The sequence below is a fragment of the Moschus berezovskii genome, chromosome 2, assembly GCF_049115385.1.
Source record: "Moschus berezovskii isolate FMDL1 chromosome 2, NW_MosBer_1.0, whole genome shotgun sequence".
Classification (NCBI taxonomy): Eukaryota; Metazoa; Chordata; class Mammalia; order Artiodactyla; family Moschidae; genus Moschus; species Moschus berezovskii.
This window is the reverse complement of record NC_142461.1, coordinates 81,690,447-81,710,044: the sequence shown is the minus strand read 5'-3', so window position 1 is coordinate 81,710,044 and position 19,598 is coordinate 81,690,447. Positions and strand designations below refer to the sequence as shown.

Here is a 19,598-nt window from a genome sequence, read left to right as displayed (position 1 = left end):
TCAAACCGGGGTCTCCTGTATTGCAGGCATATTCTTTACCATCTGAGCCGACAGGGAAGCCCCTAAGAATATTAGTAATATTACTGCTGCTTTAGGAAACAAAATATCACTTATAAAACTTGAAGAATGAGGGATTCCACTTGGAGCTATTAGTATATTTAACTACAAGCAACATTTTCAATTAAAAAAAGTTTAATGCCATTCTCCCAAATCATCCACCCTCACCCTCTCCCATAGAGTCCCAAAGACTGTTCTATACATCTGTGTCTCTTTTGCTTAAATTCATATCAATGTATGGCAAAACCAACCAATATAATATTGTAAAATAATTTGCTTCCAATAAAAAATAAATTAATTACCTAAAAAAAAAAAAAGTTTAAAAAAATGTAATAAATGTTAAAACTGTGTTCCAATGAGGTGGAGGTGAATCTCAAATATTTTCAGGTTACTTAAATTGTTCACTTCCACAGTTTATTATATCAAGATCTAAAGACCTGTCATATAAAACATTTTCCTCTCTCTGTCTATGCTTGCATATACATAGTCCTTCCAGTCTACATATTATTAATTCTGTTAAGAATACTATTTACCACTGTTTTATGGTATCTCTTTCTGTCACATATTTATATACTATCAACAGAAGTTTCTTTTTCTTTTTTTCTTTTTTAAATGGACATTAAGAGATTTCCTTGGTGATCCAGTGGTTTAGACTCCATGATTCCAATGCAGGCAGCACAGGTTCAATCCCTGGTCAGGGAACTAAGGTCCTACATACTGCATTTTATGGCCAAAAAATAAAATATGAAACAGAATCACACAGCTTAAAAAAATAAATAAATACTAAAAAATTTGAAATGGACCTTAGTTTAAAATACTAATATTTCTAAGAATGGAAAGCTGATATGAAACAGTTAAAATGCCTCCATCTTTACTTTTTGATATCAGCTGCTTTAATGGGATGAGATTTCTGACTGAGGCAAAGTGAAAGGCAGGTGATAGCAAAGCAAAGAGAAATTTTTGAGATCTAAGTAAACTTGTTAAGTTTCTGTGAGGTATTAGAACATTGTGCAATACTGAGAGTCAAGTAAAAGAGAGAGACAAAATTACCAATAAAGAGGAGAAAAAAGAGTTGAAACATGCCAAAAATATGCTGCTGAATCATTCCAACTGTTGACATGAAAAATCACAATGGAACTCAATTTCTACTGTTATACCTCCTTCCTGTAACAGGTAGTCTTTTGCTCCCATTACTAGTTATATAGATCTGCACCTAATTTAATTTCTCAGTAAATCTTTCTGTAGCATCTTTAAACCACATTTTGAATTAGTGGGTTTTGTTGGTTCATCTGAAAAACTTAATTTCTATTTTAGCATTATTTCTTTGGCAAAATGTAATAGAAATATCAAACAACTAAACTGTAAATGAATTTATAGGTAGGTAGTAAGTATAGCTGCATTATAAATTGCTATTTTTAAAATATGCTATAATATAGTTTCTCTTAGAACAGTGGAAAACATTAGTATCAAAGAAATCATAAAATTTTTTCTTCCCTGGTACTGGTTGTTTGATGTACTTGCCTCAGAAATACAAATGTAAGTGTTTATGAGCTCTTCATTCAGATACATTAAGATGCAGAGTCCAGAGTTCCAATCCAGGATCAAAACTTCTCCACCTCTGTACCTGTCATATTTGGAGATAGATAGTTCTTAGATGAGAGGGGAGGCATTCTTTTGCATTATATGAAGTTTATTAGCATCTTTAGCCTCTACTCACTAAAATGCCAGTTAGTAACCCCAGTTATATAATTCAAAAATGTCTCTAGACATTTTCAATTGTTTCTGAGGAGACAAAATCCCCCCTCACCACCACTACCATTGGTTGAGAACCACTGTTTCAGACAAAAGTTGTGTGATTATTAAATCATTGTGAAAATAGAAATTTTTCTGGCACAGATGTTTCTTCTTTTAAATTATACAGCAAGTAAAAGTAAATAGCAAGTCAGAAAGACATAGCACGTCTTAGAAATTCTGAACATTCATTGGTATTTTAAGATATATCTCACCAATAAATGTAGCATGATATTACATGTTAGAATTCATTCTTTTTACAGAAAACTGTGCATAAATAAATGGAAATAGTATATTTGGATTTTAAATCTTTTCTCTTTGAAATGCAGCTGTCTATAGAAGATAAAATTTTTAGATTTTTTCTACTTCATAAAAATAGAGTACAGTATAAAATTAATGCATAAAATATGAGTTTTGATTAAAGTAATTCCTGCATACCTGGTATTGATAGAAACTTGTAACATTAAAGCAAGAAGAACATAAAAGAACACATTTTGTTATATGTGTGTTTTAAATAAGGGATTCCTCTAGTTCTTCAACATAAATACTAAAATTGTAATTTGCAGATATTTGTCAAAGGGAAAGGATTTGGAATTAATGCTTAATAGGAAGATCTTTCTTAAATTCATTTCAAAAGATTATATTATTTTCAAATGGAAAATTATAACTAAAAATATAGTTATAACAGATATGCATTGTTTTCTTATGTTAATAATTATTTTGTAAAAACAAATTCATTAACATGATGATTATTAATTACTATCAACAATGACTGTACAGGACAAAGAAAAATATTTCTCTTATCTAACATTAGGTCTTGAGATTCTTCTGCTTTAAGCTTAGTATTATTAGGTAAATAAATATTGTATATATTTTATATTGTACCCACATTTACATATATTTTATTTGAACTTAACGAATAAAGTAATTGGGTTTAAAGTGTTTATTTTTTTGCTGGTGAAAAATGGACTGCAATTAAACACAGTTTTGTGTTAAATATGATATTATCTTAATGATATTGTTTTCTTCACAGAGCACACATCAGTCTTATATGATTGCATGATTAGCATTTCATTCTCCAGTAAACCATTGTAGTTATGCATTATTTAATGTTTTCATCTGTAGCTCTCCTAAATGTATGGCTATAGCTCATCTATAGCTGTCTTTTTATTTACTTTCAAAATTTTAGATTGTTGCCTTGTTAGAACATAGACATGCATATGTTTATGAGCATGTATATGAATTCGAAACAGTAACAGATCACGTGGAAATTTTAGGAGTAAAGCTATATATATGTTGATAAGTCATAGTTCCTGCCAGCATAGACTTTGACAAACTAAGACTCAGAATTGGACAAACTAAGGCTCTCAGACTAATCTTAGACTTCTGCAAATTTTGCAAATAAAATTTTATTTGAACATAGCTATACATATTGATTCACATATTGTTTCATGGCTGCTTTTTTTGTAGGAGCAAAGTTGAAAAATTACTAGAAAGGTATAAGGGCTACAAAGGTGAACATATTTACAATTTGGCCTTTTATAGAAAAAAAACAAAAAAATAGTTTCCCTACCCCTGATTTACCTAGAGAGATCAGGGTATAATGATAAAAATATGCAAATACATGTCAAAGACAATTAGAAAATAAGACAGTAAATAATAAATGTCTAATGCCTTTTATATTGATAACTGAAATTAATATTTAGAGTTGGAATAAATCAGCATTGGCTAGCTTCATTATAAAATATTTTGTGAAGGAAAAATAACTTGAGCTGGTTCATGAAATAATAATGTAAGGATGTTGGTAATGAAATTCTATAGGAAGAAAATACTTTCTGTGGAAGTAGAAAAATACAAGCTATAGATGTTCAAGGAATAATTTGGAGTCCTTTTTAACATGTGCATAATGTGTATGTAGAAAGAAAATGGTAGATGAAACTACAAGGTAGGATGGTATCTTTGAAACAGAGATTAATATACTTTTGACAGTACCAAAGAATACTAGTTACATGGTTATAGCAGTTACACCTAAGTGATGAAATAATTTTATATTGCAAGAGGAGATGTAAAAATGGAAAGAAAGGGCACATAATAGGCAAGTCTGATAATACTTGACAATTAAATATGGTAGTGAAAGAGAAGTAAAAAAAAACTTTGAAATTAAAATTTTGTGAATTTGGAAGACTTATGACATCTTTAATAAAAATAAACAGAGTGGATCAGATTAAAAAACAAAAAACAAAACAAAAAAATGAAAGGTAATAAAACAGCAGGTAAATAATCTGGAGTGCTTCCAGTGACACTCTGGTAAAGAATCTGCCTAACAATGAAAGAGACACAGGAGATGTGGGTTCAATCCCTGGGTCTAGAAGATCTGGAGGAGGAGATGAAACTCACTCCTGTATTCTTGCCTGGAGAATCCCATGAAAATAGAAGCCTAGTGGAGTATAGTCCATGGGGTCTCAAAGAGTTGGACATGACTGAGAAACTGAGCAAACCAATCTGCTAGTGATATAAAACCTTGGAGGAAATGGTAGCAGGTAAATTTGAGTCTTTGTGAAGAAGATTTATCTAAGGTAGAGAAACTATCCAAGATTTTTAAGCAAAGGAACTATATGAGCAAGTCTGTATTTTAGAAAATTACCATAGGCAATGAGGAGAGACTGAAAATTAAGAGATTATTTGGGAAGTTAGAGCAGCAATCCAAGCAAGAGATGCAAAGAACCTAAATTGAGCCAGTGACAATAGATTTGGAGAGAATGGTGTATGGGGTAAGAGTACAGACTCTTAAATTATTTGATGCAAGAACTATCTCTCATCTGCTGTTATATCCAGCTTTTTAAAACTAGACAGAATATGAGGTGATTCATAAATATGTATTCAGTGAGTAAATATAAGTGGGGGGTTACATATGTCTAAAGGTCTTTGGTCAACTTGAGTTTTGATAATAAGAATTATCAATGAACCCAATTTGCACACCTATATTTGGATTTCATCTGTTGATATTCTTTATAGCATCCCATTGACTGATCAGTTTTTCCCATCTCCTGGATACAATACATGGGATGGCTTTGGTTTTGTAGGGGTTTACAATCTTTTTATTAATATTGGATATTGCAATAGTATTTCTTATAAAATAGTAACTTTATATCAGGTATTGTCTGTAAAGAGCCATAAAATATATTTTAGGGCATTCTATACTAAGTGGTCCCTGCTGAAACTGTTCAACTATGCTATTATAGTGAGAAAGTAATGTGAATAACATGAAAATTAATGAGCATGCCTATGGTCCAATAAAACTTTATTCATAAAAATAGACAGTGAACCAGATAAGGGTCCAGGATCCATATTTGCTGATCCTTGCTTTATACTAAGATATGAGTATGAAAACCAAATTCCTTAATTTAGTAATTAGAGTAAGTATCTATTTAAATGTATGGTTAGAAATAACATCAAAAAGATTTAACTCCATTATTTCAAAGTGAGAAAAGATAAAAATTGAAAGAAGGCTTTGTGGATTTTTCCTCACCATGAAGCACAAAATATTGTTAATATTATCTTACAGTATTATCATTAATACAGATATTGGGCTACAAAGTGTATTTTTTTACTTTAGTATATATATAGAAATTTAATATGTTATTGTTGATTTTAGAAAGCTTTTTGTCACGATTATAGGATGTTGAGAAAAGTTACTAGGATTCCAAGCTAAAGATAATGATGTTTAAAGTGAAATCCAAGTACTTGTTATTGAGTTGTCATGGATTATGCTTTTAATTTCTTTGAGAGGAATAGCATTTTCTATGTCAATGTTTTTAAACAAATATCTCCTTCTTCCTTTTCCTCTCTCTGTTCCTCTTTTTTTTTTTCTTTATCCCCTTTCTTCCCCATCCTCTTCTTTTTTTCAAGAATTGAAAACTTTGAGGTTTTTATTATTTTTTTCCTATTTGCCAGTAGCTGGGTAACCCCTACTCTAGACAGCTAACAGTTCAATAGTGCCTCTTTATTTCACTTCCATTTTGGTAACATCTTTGCTCCTTAGTTTCTTTTCCATGGGGATGGCCTTGGTCCCTGTCTCCAGCACAATGTCATGAACCTCCGTCCATAGTTAATCAGGCAATCTGTCTATCAGATCTAGTCCCTTAAATCTATTTCTCACTTCCACTGTATAATCATAAGGGATTTGATTTAGATAATATCTGAATGGTCTAGTGGTTTTCCCTACTTTCTTCAATTTAAGTCTAAATTTGGCAATAAGGAGTTCATGGTCTGAGCCACAGTCAGCTCCTGGTCTTGTTTTTGCTAACTGTATAGAGCTTCTCCATCTTTGGCTGCAAAGAATATAATCAATCTGATTTTGGTGTTGACCATCTGGTGATGTCCATGTGTAGAGTCTTCTCTTGTGTTGTTGGAAGAGGGTGTTTGCTATGACCAGTGCATTTGGAAAAACTCTATTAGCCTTTGCCCTGCTTCATTTCGTGCTCCAAGGCCAAATTTGCCTGTTACTCCAGGTGTTTCTTGACTTCCTACTTTTGATCTGGTCCCATCACTTCATTGGAAATAGATGGGGAAACAGTGGAAGCAGTGTTAGACTTTATTTTTTTAGGCTCCAAAATCGCTGCAGATGCTGACTGAAGCCATAAAATTAAAAGACGCTTGCTCCTTGGAAGGAAAGTTATGACCAACCTAGATAGTATATTAAAAAGCAGAGATATTACTTTGCTTAGATAGTATATTAAAAAGCAGAGACATTACTTTGCCAACAAAGGTCTGTCTAGTCAAGGCTATGGTTTTTCCCGTGGTCATGTATGGATGTGAGAGTTGGACTGTAAAGAAAGCTGATCGCCGAAGAATTGATGCTTTTGAACTGTGGTGCTGGAGAAGACTCTTGAGAGTCCCTTGGACTGCAAGGAGATCCAACAAGTCCATTCTAAAGGAGATCAGTCCTGGGTGTTCATTGGAAAGACTGATGCTAAAACTGAAGCTCCAGTACTTTGGCCACCTCATGCGACAAATTGACTCACTGCAAAAGACTCTGATGCTGGGAGGGGTGGGGGATGGGAGGAGACGGGGACGACAGAGAATGAGATGGCTGGATGGCATCACCGACTTGATGGGCATGAGTTTGAGTGAACTCCATGAGTTGGTGATGGACAGGGAGGCCTGGCATGCTGTGATTCATGGGGTCTCAAAGAGTAGGACACGACTGAGCGACTAAACTGAATTGTACTGAACTTGCTCCTTAATAGTCTTCCCATTTAACCTCTTGCTTTTCTAACCTTTAGTTCCTTAAAGACACCCATTGTAGCATTGCTACTTCGTCACTCAGTCCTCTCTGACCTCATGAACTGTAGAACACCAGGTTCTTCTGTCCCTGAGATTCTCCAGACTAGAATACTAGAGTGGGTTGCCATTTGCTTCTCCAGGGGATCTTCTTGTCCCAGAGTTTGAACCCGGGTCTCCTACATTACAGATTCTTTACCATCTGAGCCAAATATAATAGGTGAAGTTAAAAGGAAAGTAAGCAGAATATGTGGCATTTATACCATGTGCTGGGTTTCCCCAGTGGCTCAGTGGTAAAGAATTTGCCTGCAATACAGGAGCTGCAGGAGACACAAGTTCCATCCCTGGGTCAGAAAGATCCCCTAGAGAAAGGCATGGCAACCCACTCCAGTATTCTGCCTGGAGAATCCCACTGACAGAGGAGCCTGGGGACTATAGTCCATAGGGTTGCAAAAAGTCAGACGTGATTGAAGCAACTTAGTACGTATGCATACCATATGACAGAGCAACTTACACTCGTAAAGAATCTCTCAACTTTAGTTTCCACTATTTTCTAATAATTTTTATCCTTAATTTATTTTCTTGGGAAAATATTTCTGAGTCTTTCATTTTCTTTTTTGTTTTTATTTTTTAAATCAAATGCATAGACATGGATCATTTTTGTTATCTTGTGGGGAGGGTCCTGAAGACTGCCAAAGGCTATCTTGAGTGTTTATTAAATTCAGTTAATTTCTCATAATCTCTACAATTCTTATTATAACCTAATGATTTTTATTCTTTGTGGTTTAAAAGTCTATAAGACATATTTCTACCCCAAACAATAGATCCATTTGTTAGGAAAATATTATTAGTTGAAGACTAAAGTATTGCTGCTGAGATCACAAGGTATAATTATTTTCTGCTCTCATTTGACCAGCATAGTTCTATAGAATTTGTCCTTCTAGATAGGCTTTATAAAAATAATATTTAAGAGAACGTTGGATGAATTGAGATTAAAAGCTTATCCAAAAGATATGATGTCTGGGGAGTGTGTATTTCCTCAATTCTGTCTCGTCACAACAAAAATTTGAAATGACAGACTAGCATTACAGCTCTTTGATGGATCAGTGTTACAGCTCCATGTTACAGCTCAGTTTTATTTAGAAAATAAAGGAAAATACATCCTCAAGGTGTGAGGGCATGCTGACCCAAAAGATGCGAAGAGAAGAGAGAAATCTCCAGTCCTTTGGCTCCTCTTTTTATATGTTTTTTCTCCTACCCCTGGGCCTGTCCTATGTAAATTGGGCTAGCCAGGAGTGCTGTCTGTTCTACCTGAGGTCCTCACTCCAGTCCTCAGACCTTCCTTTGTTCTATTTCCTCAGACTTTTCCCTTTCTTATCTATTAGCCACTGTCATTCTGGACTCCTTTTTCCTGTTCTAACTACCTAACAATGACAAAATAAGAAACACAAAAGAACGAGAGAATGAGATCAAACACAAAATTTAATATTCCATTTTAAATTTGAAGTTTTGTATACCATTGAATATAGTAAGTATGAGTATGTAGCAATATTTAGCCATGGAATAAGTTATTACAGCAAAAAAAAAAAATCTTTATAATAAAGGAAGATGAAATGTTTATTCATATAGACCTCTGATTTGAAAAAGAAATGGCCTGAAAAGATACACAGTATATGTAACAGCAGTTTCTCAACTGGAACTCCTGACACCTGCATGATCATCTGCTGCTGCTAAGTCGCTTCAGTCGTGTCCGACTCTGTGCGACCCCATAGACGTTAGCCCACCAGGCTCCTCCATCCATGGGATTTTCCAGGCAAGAATACTGGAGTGGGTTGCCATTGCCTTCTCTGGCATGATCATCTACCTGAATTTAATTTAGGTATTAAATAAAATATCACTCATCTTAGAGGAACTTGAGGGAATTAACTTAGTTGTTATATTTGATGAGGAAAAATGTTTTTATTAATGTAATAACTGTGTATGATTGTCATATTGTCATATTAATCACTCGAGTAATGTGTGCTATCTAGGGAACTTCGCTTTGAATCATTAAGTGAATAACCCTTGTCACCCTCAGAGGTCCCCTAATATATTCTTCCTTCTTCACTGTTAATATTTCACTGTGTAATTACAGCTCCCAATCCCTGTGCAGCTAATGATGGCAGAGGCCCCTGCTCGCACATGTGTCTGATCAGTCATAATAGGAGTGCTGCCTGTGCATGTCCCCACTTGATGAAGCTTTCCTCCAACAAGAAGACCTGCTATGGTAAATTTCTCCCAAATCTTACAGAAACTCCAAAGTGAATCCTCTCAGATTGTATTAGCGTTTGGATTTTCCTCACAGTAAAGCAGGAGAGGTTTTTAATATTCCTAAAAACCACCATTGAGGTGGTGCTATTTTCACTCAGTTGATGATTCATCTACTTTGGGAGACACTGACAAATTCTTTAAATAGGTGATAGGCTGCACTTTGCTGCGTATTATCTTATTTACTTTTTTTCTTACCACTTTCTTATTTGGTGTGTTAGCAGAGTTTATCTCTACAGAACAGGGAGATTTGTAAGTGAAAGTGCATTATCAAAAACTGATGATGTAGGTAACCTGCATAACAAAGATGTACTTAACAGCTTTAATCTCCTCCTTCTCTTCTAAAGTTACTTCAGCATCATTTTATAGGGGATTATCAACTTGAAGGGAGAAAATATGAAGTAAAATATATAATTTTGGGAGATTTGTAAAAAAACTTTAAACGGCATATTTAAACCAAAAATTGATACTAAAATTCGTGAATGAAAATCAGACTGTGCTTTGTTTTTATTAGTTATTTTTGTTGATTTGCAAAACAATCACTCTGAAAGGCCAATATAACTGTATTCATCAAATTTTAACTCAGGAATTTAGGTACCTTTGGCTTTAACTAAATTTGCACAATATTAACATATCTCAAATATCAAATATAACCCCAAAGGAGAAAAACAAGAGAACAAAATAACTGTGACTCCTCTTTCTATTAAATCTACTAATATTTCACAAACTTGGTGCAAGAAAGGTGCCTATTTAAGTAGAAATAATAGAATGTCTCACAATGTTAGTTACTACAGATTCACAAAAATTTGCAGTATGTTATGCTTTAACATTAGCCTAATTTTGATAGGGAAAACATGAACATGATTTTTTAAAGCAATGTTCAACCTCATTTTATTCAAAGATCATATGGAGAAAAATGTTCTTAGATTCCCTCAAAAAGCATTTACTACACTGTAATATTGTTATGATTATAAGCAAAGACAAATGTGGCTGTGTGAGATTTGTAAAGTTTATGTCTTTTAACAAGTTTGCTTGAAATTCTAAGATCAGATCAATTACTGATAATTTCTTGGTATTAAGAAAAATAACTTAAGGATTTTAACTTATTTTTCATATTTTTATTAAATCTTGGTCATGTTTCTCATATGCTAAAAACTTATTAAATCATCAACAAATGTTTAGAATTTCTAGGCTGCTTCAAACTTGCCAAGCTTATAAAGAAAAACACATTTCTGTTTCATTTCTAGAAATGAAGAAATTTCTTCTATATGCAAGACGTTCTGAAATCAGAGGAGTGGATATTGATAATCCATATTTTAACTTTATCACGGCCTTTACAGTCCCTGATATTGATGATGTTACTGTGATAGACTTTGATGCTTCTGAAGAACGTCTATACTGGACAGACATTAAGACACAAACCATTAAACGGGCTTTTGTTAATGGAACTGGATTAGAAACTGTTATTTCAAGAGGTAAAAGATTTCTACTATACAACTTTAAAAATGTTTGTTATTTAGTCTGTAATGATTGTGTCTCTTTTGTATTCTTTTTCTATTATCCAATTCTATGTTGTTAATTGAAAGTTGGAATTGATTATTCAATGATTTAATAACATGCTATATTCTAACAATTGTTGAATACTATAATTATGTTGAATATACTCATCTGATAACTAGAAATTTATCAAGAAGAAACAAATTGAGAATGGATCTTGAAATTAACAGATTTCTAAGTAAAAAGAAGACTCCTTTTGGCTGTTGGGGGTGTAGTTGTATTTGCCAAATGAATATAGGATATTGGTAAAGACTGTTCGCTTTGACTCAAACTTATTATCAACTTCCTTTTGCATCTATTTTACAGAACTAGACTAAACAAATAAGAGAGAAAACTTATTCCTATCCTCCTCCTGACCCAGCAGGTTGAATCATAAGTTTTCAGTAATGTTGTTGAATTAACAACTTTAATTAATTAAAAAAAAATAAACATCTTAAAAAGAGAAAACAGTAAATTTTCCAAAAGTAGAAAATATAGCTGAAATGAGACATACATATAAATGCAGTGGTTGAACTCTGAATATTTAGCATGAATTATCCAGCAGCAGAGAGTCGGACACGACTGAGCGACTAAACTGAACTGAACTGAACTGATCCTCATTTTTACTCTAATTTTGGTGTAATGTGATTTCTGGGTCAGTTATTGTTTTACTGAGTGAACCTTAGTTGAGTGCCTGCTGTTTACCATGACTTGCAGAATCAAACAAGACACACTTTTTCTTTAGTCTCAGGCTCCTTGCAAAGACATTACTTTACCAACAAAGTTCCGTCTAGTCAAAGCTATGGTTTTCCCAGTAGTCATGTATGGTTGTGAGAGTTGGACTATAAAGAAAGCTGAGCACTGAAGAATTGATGCTTTTGAATGTGTTGTTAGAGAAGACTCTTGAGAGTCCCTTGGAATGCAAGGAGATCCAACCAGTCCATCCTAAGGGAAATCAGTTATGAATCTTCTTTGGAAGAACTGATGCTGAAACTGAAGCTCCAATACTCTGGCCACCTGATGCGAAGAACTGACTCATTTGAAAAGACCCTGACGCTGGGAAAGACTGAAGGTGGGAGGAGAAGAGGACAACAGAGGATTAGATGGTTGGATGGCATCACTGACTCAATGGACATGAGTTTGGGTAAACTCCGGGAGCTGGTGATGGAAGGGAGGCCTGGCGTGCTGAAGTCCATGGGGTCACAGAGTTGGACACAACTGAGTGACTGAGAGACTGAACTAACTAATTATCCTCCTTGAAGCATGATTTGAAGGAAGGCGGAGGAAGGCATTCCCAGGTGTCTCAGTGGTAAAGAGCCACCTAGAAATGCCATTGCAGAAGACTCATGAGATGGGGATTTAATCTCTAGGTTGGGAGGGTCCCCTGAAGAAGGAAATGAAAACCCTCTCGAGTATTCTTGCCTGGAAAATCCCATGGACAGAGGAGCCTGACAGCTATAGTCCATAGGGTTGCAAAGAGTTAGTTACAACTGAGCATACATGCATGCATGGAGAAAGGCATAATCAGTGATTCAAACAGATATCAAACTCCTCTGCCTTGAAAAATACTGAAAATTTAAAATCAGACGTTATTTGAACAATGATTAACTACTTAATAAAAGCAATAAAAGTACAGGTTTTAAATTTACACTGTTTCTTAACAGTTTCCATACATACTACTAGAAGATTGACTTGAGTACCATTAGTAGATCTGAGAGTATTTGAGCACTCAAGTACTCTTGTATTTATGCTAGCTCTTTACCCATCTCAAGTTAATACTGTTAATGAAACTTGAATGAATTGGTTATAAGCTTGTTCAAATATTTATTTCAAATGTTCTGTAAGAGAAGAGAAAAAGCTAATGCAAATATGTCTTTTTTTTTTTTTCAGGCTTTTCATAGGGGCAAAGGAAAAAAATAATTATCATTAGACTAGATTTTAAAAGACTATCTGGTTAATGACAATGAAAAACCTTGAGAGAACAGTTAAAGCATGTAAGGTGCTCCCAAGACTGACTGATAGCTCAGTGGTCTTCTCACAAGAAGTTCATCAAAATCTAATAGAAAGTTATTCACGTATTTTATCAGGAATGTTAAGTACTTTCCAAAGGCTCTATGAATTGTGAAAAGTAAAGACGTTTTTACCTCAAAAAAAAAATTGGGGAACAATTTTCTCTAAGTATAAATTGATATCTAGTAGCAATTTATGGCAAGCCACTCCAGTACTCTTGCCTAGAAAATCCCATGGATGGAGGAGCCTGGTAGGCTGCAGTCCGTAGGGTCGCTAAGGGTCGGACATGACTGAGCGACTTCACTTTCACTTTTCACTTTCACACATTGGAGAAGGAAATGGCAACCCACTCCGGTGTTCTTGCCTCGAGAATCCCAGGGACGGGGGAGCCTGGTGGGCTTCTGTCTATGGGGTCACACAGAGTCGGACACGACTGAAGTGACTTAGCAGCAGCAGCAGCAGCAATTTGGTGAGTTTATCTTTGAGAAAATCACAATTATTTCCATTTAGCAGACTCTGCAATTATTAACCATAAATTGAGCAATAATGTTTTCTTACTAATAATAGACATACACATTAGGAAAAATAATTATTAATTCAATCATTTTGAAAAATATTGGAATATGTTCTATATGATAAGAAATTGAAGGAGGGCCAGTATAGACTGAACGGTATGAAGTAAAGAAGAGGGAGTTATACATCTGAAAAAAGAATAATAATTGGAACCAAATCATACCAGCCTATGTGGGATAAATTGTTTATTTTTATGTTAATACTGAAAATAATGAGAACTGAGGACATGTTTTAAGGAGAGTATGACCACATGATTAGTTTTCAGTTCAGTTCAGTTCAGTTCAGTCGCTCAGTCATGTCCGACTCTCCGCGACCCCATGAATCACAGCACGCCAGGCCTCCCTGTCTATCACCAACTCCCGGAGTTCACTCAAACTCATGTCCACAGAGTCGGTGATGCCATCCAGCCATCTCATGATTAGTTTTACTTTGGAAAAATCACTCTAGATATTATTCTTAGTAGAGAGTTGAAGAGATCTAGGGTGAAGCTAGATGAGCAGTGAACTCTGGGAAATGTTTGCTATCGTGGTTTTAGTAAAAGGCAATGGAAGCCTGGAAAGGGTGGAAACAAAAGAAACAGTGGAATGTGGAAAGATTTTTGAAATTACAAAGAGTAAATACTTGAAATAATTGAATATGAAGATTAAGGAACAGGCATTGTCAAAGACAACTACTTAGTCTCTGGCTACCCAACATTGTTTCCTTTCCCTTTCTTCAAGAATGAAACTTTGTAGGGACTGATATGTCCTTCCATAAGAGAATCTTTAGATAACCTTTTGGTAGTTTAACTTCTGAACTCATCAAAGTATCTCAAATCCTGCCAGTAATTGAACTTAATTTTACCCTTTCATCTTTTTTATTCCATGCAAATGAAATTTTGGCCATTCTCTTACCTCTTATACTGTTGGCCTCTGTATGCTCACTTCATTATCCTTCAACTACTGGAATTTTTCTTGAGACATTCTTCTTATCTTTCTCAGCCCAAGTCTAATGTCAAATCACCTTCAAAAATCAGGATCTCATCTATCCATTGCCCCAAGCAGTCCCCATTTTTCTTCCAGTTAGACAGTTTTCTGATGAAAACATTGAGGCTCTTGGATCAAGTTTTCATGAAGGGGATTAGAAATAGTTTGCCTGGTTTATCATTCTCCATATCCTGAAACACTAAGCTGTTCTTAATATATGTATTACCCACGTGAGCTCTTTGTTACAGTCAGTTGTAGCAGATAACAGCGGATAATTTCATTAACAGATAAACACTAATATATGACTATAGGCACATGCATTGCACTCAACATTAATTTATAATATAAATTAATATATATATATTTAACAATAACCAAGATGTAATTTTATTCTTAAAAAATAAATAATTACCAATTCTTGGCACAAAGGTTCCTAGCTACCTGCAACCCTACTTTCTGGTGGCAGTTAATTCTTATACTTGAGTCACTGCTTGGCCCAAATGTTTTCAGTTATTCATGCTCTCAAGGTTTATTTTTCTGACATGTTATATAATAATAGGTGTCCTTAATGTGACAAATATCACGACCTCATTTAATCTTTGAGAACCTATTGTTAAGAATTATTTCTATTCTGCAGGTAAGAAAACTGACATTCACAGAAACTAAAGCTTAGTATCTAAACCAAAGAGAGGAAATGATAAATTTTTACTTAGGATTGTATGTTTAGAGCTCCTATCAGGCTTACTGCTGATAATAGGACTTGTGACTTCATTTCAATAGGCTGGGTGTTATCCTTTTAATACAGCCCCAGAAGCTCAGTTGCACATTTTGCGTAATCCTGTACTTCCTGAGTTTAGCTCAGTACAGTTGCTCAGTAGTGTCCAACTCTGCAACCACATGGACTGTAGCATGCCAGGACTCCCTGTCCATCACCAAATCCTGGAGCTTACTCAAACTCATGTCCATTGAGTCAGTGATGCCATCCAACCATCTCATCCTCTGTCATCCCCTTCTCCTCTCACCTTCAATCTTTCCCAGCATCAGGGTCTTTTCAAATGAGTCAGTTCTTCACATCAGGTGACCAAAGTATTGGAGTTCAGCTTTAGCGTCAGTCCTTCCAATGAATATTCAGGACTGATTTTCTTGAGGATGGACTGGTTGGATCTCCTTGCAGTCCAAGGGACTCTCAAGAGTCTTCTCTAACACTACAGTTCAAAAGCATCAATTCTTCAGTACTCAGCTTTCTTAATAGTCCAACTCTCACATCCATACATGATCACTGGAAAAACCATAGCCTTGACTAGATGAACCTTTGTTGATAAAGTAATGTCTCTGCTTTTTAGTATGCTGTCTAGGTTGGTCATAACTTTCCTTCCAAGGAGTAAGCGTCTTTTAATTTCATGGCTGCAATCACCATCTGCACTGATTTTGGAGCCCAGAAAAATAAAGTCAGCCACTGTTTCCACTGTTTCTCCATCTATTTGCCATGAAGTGATGGGACAGGATGCCATGATCTTAGTTTTCTGAATGTTGAGCTTTAAGCCAAATTTTTCATTCTCCTCTTTCACTTTCATCAGGAGGCTCTTTAGTTCCTCTCACTTTCTGCCATAAGGGTGGTGCCATCTGCATATCTGAGGTGATTGATATTCCTCCCAGCAATCTTGATTCCAGCCTGTGCTTCATCCAGTCCAGCGTTTCTCATGATGCACTCTGCATATAAATAAGCAGAGTGACGATACAGAGCCTTGACATACTCCTTTTCCTATTTGGAACCAGTCTGTTGTTCCATGTCCCATTCTAAGTGTTGCTTCCTGACTGGATACAGATTTCTCAGGAGGCAGATCAGATGGTCTGGTATTCCCATCTCTTTAAGAATTTTCCACAGTTTGTTGTGATCCACACAGTCAAAGACTTTGGTACTGCCTAGAGTTATACCTTATAGAATAAAAGAGTGACCCCCCAAAACTCTGAAGTATTGCTTATTATTAAGAGTAACAAAAAAGAAAATTACCTTAAAGCTCCTGCTATAAGCCAGGAGTAACATAGTTGAGTTTTCATACTTATATCTGTGCTGATTTTATCTATTGTTTATTCCTCAAACAATGCTTGAAATGTAAGCATTACTTTCTATTTTTAAATATGAGGGAGCATTTTGTTCAGGATGCCTATACAAGGAAATAGTAGAGCTTTGTTATCCAAGTTTGGATTTAGGCCTTTTGACCCCAAAGCTATCCTCTTTTATTCCCCGGAATTTTTTTTTTTTTTTTCCAACACACAAAGGACCTCAACATGGTAGAGAGAAGAAGTTTTACTGCAACTAAATGATTTGTGCACAATATCCCTTTCCAGTGCTCACTAAATATATACTCAATATACTCTGCAGAGTTCATCTAGCAGTACCTGGATGAAGGATAGGATTTATTCTACCCTCTCATAAAGGCTTTTATTGATTATTCTGAAACATATGTAAACACTTAGAAAATATGTTGACAATCTTATGAAATTTTAGGTCACCATCCATAGAATCCCTTTTTTTTTAAATTGTAAAAGACTCCCTTTATATCTGATTATTCTAGGACAAAGTATACATTGTTCTTCTTTGAAAAATTTAAGACTGAACTTTGAGCAAGCACAACTGCTTGAGCAAAGTATTCTTTTTAGTATCTTTTTAGTCATCTACTATATGAATAAACTTACTAGTCATATACTATCTGAATAAACTGAACTGTTAGGTTGAGTTTAGCAGAAGCTAAAATGGATATAAGAAAGATGAATATAAACTTGAAGTTTATTTCTGTAAACAACACTTTCTAAAGTAATTGTTCAGTCACTCAGTCATGTCCGACTCTTTGCGACCCCATGGACTGTAGCACACCAGGCTTCCCTGTCCTTCATCATCTCTTGGAGCTTGCTCAAACTCATGTTGATTGAGTTGGTGATACCATCCAACAATTTCATCCTCTGTCATCCCCTTTTTTTCCCGACTTCAATCTTTCCCAGCATCAAGGTCTTTTCTTATGAGTCAGATCTCAGCATCAGGTGGCTGAAGTATTGGAGCTACAGCTTCAGGATCAGTCCTTCCAAAGAATATTCAAGGTTAATTTCCTTTAGGATTGACTCGTTTCATCTCCTTGCAGTCCAAGGGACTCTCAAGAGTCTTCTCCAACACCACAGTTCAAAAAGATTAATTCTTTGATGCTCAGCCTTCTTTATGGTCCAACTTTCACATCCATACATGACTACTAGAAAACACATAAATTTGACTATACAGACATTTGTCAGCGAAGTAATGTGTCTGCTTTTTAATATGTTGTCTAACTTTGCCTCAGCTTTTCTTCTAATGAGCACATCTTTTAGTTTCATTGCTGCAGTCACTATCTGTAGTGATAGTAGGAAATTATATGATAATATGCTTGTTTTAAGTGCAAAAATATAAATAATTTTAAATACACACCTTTAGATAATATTGCTGCTATATAAATTTTGTTCTCGATAATACTTTGAATCTAACTGGACCCATTTCAGGGTAGAATTCGATTATTATATAATCAAATTCGATTATTATATAGCGTTTTCCACTTCTATTAACCATTTTGTCAGTGAGTACTAAAGATTCACTCATTTCCTCTATTTTATTACCCAGTAAGAAAAATGCTTAAACAATAAAAGCTATTATGAAAATTAGTCCAGAGAAAAAAACAAAAAAAAGATCAGTAATAACAGTGAGATCTAGATTTTGGTAACAGGCCTTGAATCGAAGTAGAAAGTTTAGATGGGGAACATAGGTCTGAGGAAGCCTTACAAATAGCTCTGAAAAGAAGAGAAGTGAAAAGAAAAGGAGAAAAGGAAAGTTATAACCATTTGAATGCAGAGTTCCAAAGAAGAGCATGGAGAGATAAGAAGCCTTCCTCAGTGATCAGTGCAAAGAAATATAGGGAAGCAATAGAATGGGGAAGACTAGAGAACTCTTCAAAAAAACTTAGAGATACCAAGGGAAAATTTCATGCAAAGATGGGCTCAATAAAGGTCAGAAATGGTATGGACCTAACAGAAGCAAAAGATATTAAGAAGAGGTGGCAAGAATACACAGAAGAACTATACAAAAAAGATCTTCACGACCCAGGTAATCACGATGGTGTGATCACTCACCCAGAGCCAGACATCCTGGAATGTGAAGTCAAGTGGCCCTTAGGAAGCATCACTATGAACAAAGTTAGTGGAGGTGATGGAGTTCCAGTTGAGCTATTTCAAATCCTAAAAGATAATTCTGTGAAAGTGTTGCACTCGATATGTCAGTAAATTTGGAAAACTCAGCAGGGGCTACAGGACTGGAAAAGGTCAGTCTTCATGCCAATCCCAAAGAAAGGCAATGCCAAAGAATGCTCAAACTACTGCATAATTGCACTCGTCTCACACGCTAGCAAAGAAATGCTCAAAATTGTCCAAGCCAGGCTTAAGCAATATATGAACCATGAACTTTCAGATGTTCAACTTGTTTTAGATAAGGCAGAGGAACCAGAGATCAAATTGCCAACTTCCACTGGGTCATCCAAAAAGCAAGAGTTTCAGGGAAACATCTATTTCTGCTTTATTGACTATGCTAGAGCCTTTGATTGTGTGGATCACAATAAACTGTGGAAAATTCTGGAAGAGATGGGAATATCAGACCACATGACCTGCCTCTTGAAAAACCTATATGCAGGTCAGAAAGCACCAGTTAGAACTGGACATGGAATAACAGACTGGTTCCAAATAGGAAAAGGAGTATGTCAAGGCTGTATATTGTCACCCTGATTATTTAACTTCTATGCAGAGTACATCATGAGAAATGCTGGGCTGGAAGAAGCATAAGCTGGAATCAAGATTGCCGGGAGAAATATCAATAACCTCAGATATGCAGATAACACCACCCTTTTGGCAGAAAGTGAAGAGGAACTAAAAAGTCTCTTGATGAGAGTGAAAGAGAAGAGTGAAAAGGTTGGCTTGAAGTTCAACATTCAGAAAACAAAGATCATGGCATCTGGTCCCATCACTTCATGGGAAATAGATGGGGAAACAGTGGAAACCGTGTCAGAC

The 19,598-nt window shown here is 35.2% G+C and overlaps 1 protein-coding gene across 1 annotated transcript in view; it reads left to right on the top strand.

Moving 5' to 3' along the window:
* The window catches only part of LRP1B (LDL receptor related protein 1B), a 2,241,805-nt gene that overhangs the window by 1,485,530 nt on the left and 736,677 nt on the right, over positions 1–19,598 (top strand). The window contains exons 28-29 of the mRNA XM_088842364.1: positions 9,266–9,397; positions 10,686–10,913. Of these exons, the coding sequence (XP_088698490.1) occupies positions 9,266–9,397; positions 10,686–10,913 (360 nt within the window). The remainder of the gene's footprint in view (positions 1–9,265; positions 9,398–10,685; positions 10,914–19,598) is intronic.